This window comes from Equus asinus, chromosome 9 (assembly GCF_041296235.1).
Source record: "Equus asinus isolate D_3611 breed Donkey chromosome 9, EquAss-T2T_v2, whole genome shotgun sequence".
NCBI classification, from domain to species: Eukaryota; Metazoa; Chordata; class Mammalia; order Perissodactyla; family Equidae; genus Equus; species Equus asinus.
In genome coordinates this window covers 3,163,611-3,166,527 of record NC_091798.1, presented here as the reverse complement: position 1 = coordinate 3,166,527, position 2,917 = coordinate 3,163,611, and the positions used below count along the sequence as shown (strand labels likewise).

The window sequence follows — 2,917 nt, the reverse complement described above, 5'->3', positions numbered from 1 at the left end:
TTTGCTTTTAGGGTACCGCTGGGCTCATAAGATGAGTTGGAAAGTGTTGTCTCTGGTTATATTTTCTGGAACAGATTGTTGGGAGCACTAGGTTTATGGAGGGAGACCTGGCTGAGGCCCTAAAAGCTGCATCCCACAGCTTTCCCCTTGGATAGACAGCAAGCAGGAAATGGTATTGGGAGTCAGGGACCAGAAGCCCAGGGGGATCCAGTCTAGGTCAGAGGTGAACAGGGAGCCCCTAGTGGGCCCGAGAAGGAAGAGTCCTGCCTGCCCATGGTCCATGTCCACAGGACCTTCCTCTGGCCTCGTCCTCTCTATGTGCACGTTTTGAGCTTTTGACGGTATTTTCCCCACTTAGAGCTGAAGCCATTGCGGAGACTGAATCAGAAAACAAGGTCCTAATCTGTGTGCAAGAGAAACCGGGAAAATGTTCCCTCTTCCGGCAGAGTGTCGAAAGGCAGCCACTGTCCTGGGCAGGACGTGTGCTAGGGACAGGCACGTGCTAGTTTGACAGACACACCCAGCTTAGTGGTTGTGGCTCTGCCTGAGAAAACGCCTCCAACCGCTTAGTCCCAAGAGGTCGGAGGGGCCATCTCTGCTCCTGGACAGGGTGAACCACACTGCAATGATCCTGTCCTCGGCGGGAGGGGCACTTGGGCACGTCCTTCAGTAGCCAGGGAGGGGACTGGCACTTCTCCCTTCTCCACATAAACTGAGCTGCTCGCTCTGGGAGATTTCTAAATTCGAGGAGGAATGTGAGTTTCTGGATCTGGTTTCCATGAGTGCTGCGAGCGAAAGACTCACACCTCCACTCCCAGGATTAGAAAGAAGCAACAATTTAATATAATACTCAAACGGAGCATTTACCATTGACAACAAAATATGGCCCCGCCAAATAGGGAAAGAGGTGCTGGGCAAAAGGGGGGAGGGGGAAGAGGGGTTGGTGCCTTCCCTCGTGGCCAACAGGGGACCCCAAGAAACGGATCACAAAGTTCTCCTCATCAGAATCAGGGGAGGTGGCCCTGTGCACCCTGAGTGTCAACGCTGTGTCCCCGCTGTAGCTCAGCTGGTCTCAGGAGGGTCATCGACCACCACCACTGGGCCCTTGGTTGGGGGTCTGGTGTCTGGAGAAAGAGAGGCATTTCCTGAGCGGCCTGCCCTGGAACCACAGTGCACACCCCATCCCGGCCCCCACTGCGCTCTGTGCTCCAGCCCTGTGCTCAGTGCTCAGTCAGCCAACAGCACCCCATCTGTCCCTGACACAGGGGCTGATATTTAGCGTCACCCACTTCACAGAGGAGGAAACCAGTCCCAGAAACGTGAGTGCAGTCGCCCAGGACGGGACTGCTCAGCCGTGGAGCTGGAGCCCAGGGCCAGCTGTCTGCCTCCCCAGGCCCACGCTCAGCCTGAATGTTTCCTGAGCCCATGGTTTCAGCCACTGCCGGTCTGGACACTCACTCTGGCCTGAGCGGTTCTTCTTGCCTTTGAAGAAGAGTCGAATCTTTCTGACCCAGTGGTATCGGGGCTCCAGCTGGCAGGACAGGCTGTAGCTACAGGACAGAGCGGAGCTGGGAGCTCTCAGGAGCCACACATCACATGTGCGTCCTGGAGCCTGCCAGCAGCTGGGGTCGAAGGGCCCCAGGGGTCGCCATGCAATCAGATCAGGGGCTGACCATGGAGCAACGGCCATGGGCTCTGGAGCTGGTCAGCAGAGAGAGGCTGCCCTGCCCTCCCCCAACTCCTGACCCGACTCACCTCTCCTCCTTGCTCAGGGGCTCCACGGCCTGGAACCAGGCCCCAAAGTGCTCGTCGGGCTGCACGGTGTACAGATTTGCAGCCTCCTGGAGCAGCTCGATCTCGTCCATCAGTTTGAATTGCTAGGACAGAGCAAGCACAGGATGCCCACAGGGCCTGAGTGGGGGACCCTGCAGGGCTCGTGGAGGGGCTGAGGAAGGGGGCAAGGGGCCAGTCTGGGGCCTTTGCCCACTTGGGAACACTCCCTCCCTGCGATTCCAGTCAGGGCTTGCCTGCTCTCACACTTGGCCCAAAATAGCTCCTCCTCCAGGAAGGAGTCTTTGATGCCAGCCCTTCCCCCACCCGCCAATGCCATAGGATCCCTAGCTCTGTATATTGAACTGTGCAAATAAATGTTCCACCCTGGGGATTGGGCCAGAGGGGGTCCTGCCCACTGCGGGGGGGTCTCTGATTTCCAACCCCCACCCTCCCCACCGGGAGGCCGCAGCCGCTTACCTCATTCCATTTCCGACAGTTGAGCACATCGCCCTGGAAAGCAGACAGCCGCAGTCCATCAGAAACAGCCCCCTTGGGCCAGCACTAGCCCCCATCCACATCTCTTGCAATGTTGCACTACTGCCAGTGGGCAGGCCCATCCAGAGCCCGGACTTGGACCTGGGCCAGTCTCTGGGCTCCAGAGCAGGGGGCGCAGAGCAACTGAGGCAACAGACCTTGTGACCCAACCCTCTCTGATGACATGTGGGGAGACTCAGGCCTCAGGCAGGAAGGGACAGCTCAGCCTCTGATGTGCTTCCTGACTGGGAGGGGCCCGACTTCTCTTCCCTCACTGGCAGGGCCAGAGGGAGAGGCTGAGTCCAGCTCAGACACCACCTCCTGCGGCCACACAGTCAGGCAGCTCTGAGCCTCAGCAGCCCAGGGAACCTGGACGGTGGCTTATGCAGAGCCTGCATCACCCACTGGGGAGATGGGCCTGACATCCCAACTCCCACACGAGGCTGGAGGCCCTGCTGAGAGGACCTTTGCCAAATGCAGAGAGCTCAGGGCTCAGGACAGGACTCTCTCCTCCCCACCCTCAGGAGCCTGAGCCCCCCGGACCCACCTCCGGGCTCACTCACCTCCACATAATCCTCCATTGTAGCGTCCAGCAGCTCCAGGGAACGGA

The 2,917-nt window shown here is 58.9% G+C and overlaps 1 protein-coding gene across 2 annotated transcripts; it reads right to left on the bottom strand.

The window, feature by feature from the left end:
• Positions 1–821: 821 nt before the first annotated feature.
• Positions 822–2,510, bottom strand: LOC139046266 (ral guanine nucleotide dissociation stimulator-like). Of its 2 annotated transcripts, XM_070518171.1 has the most exons (4): positions 2,251–2,510; positions 1,756–1,877; positions 1,459–1,550; positions 822–1,124 (listed from the first exon to the last, which is right to left on the bottom strand). In XM_070518171.1, exons 2-4 carry the CDS (start codon positions 1,863–1,865, stop codon positions 1,063–1,065), a joined length of 264 nt encoding a protein of 87 aa, XP_070374272.1. In that variant the 5' UTR covers positions 1,866–1,877; positions 2,251–2,510; the 3' UTR covers positions 822–1,062. The 2 variants fall into 2 exon arrangements, with proteins under 2 accessions (XP_070374272.1, XP_070374273.1); XM_070518172.1 differs by lacking the exon at positions 2,251–2,510 and having other exon boundaries at positions 824–1,124; positions 1,756–2,037.
• Positions 2,511–2,917: the final 407 nt, after the last annotated feature.

Coding starts and splice junctions, on each gene's coding strand:
- LOC139046266 (XM_070518171.1), bottom strand. CDS start 1,865: ATGGACGAGATCGAGCTGCTCCAGGAGGCTGCAAATCTGTACACCGTG. Junction 1,551..1,755: donor CCCCTGAGCAAGGAGGAGAG/GTGAGTCGGGTC, acceptor TCTGTCCTGTAG/CTACAGCCTGTCCTGCCAGC. Junction 1,125..1,458: donor GAAGAACCGCTCAGGCCAGA/GTGAGTGTCCAG, acceptor CTCTTTCTCCAG/ACACCAGACCCCCAACCAAG.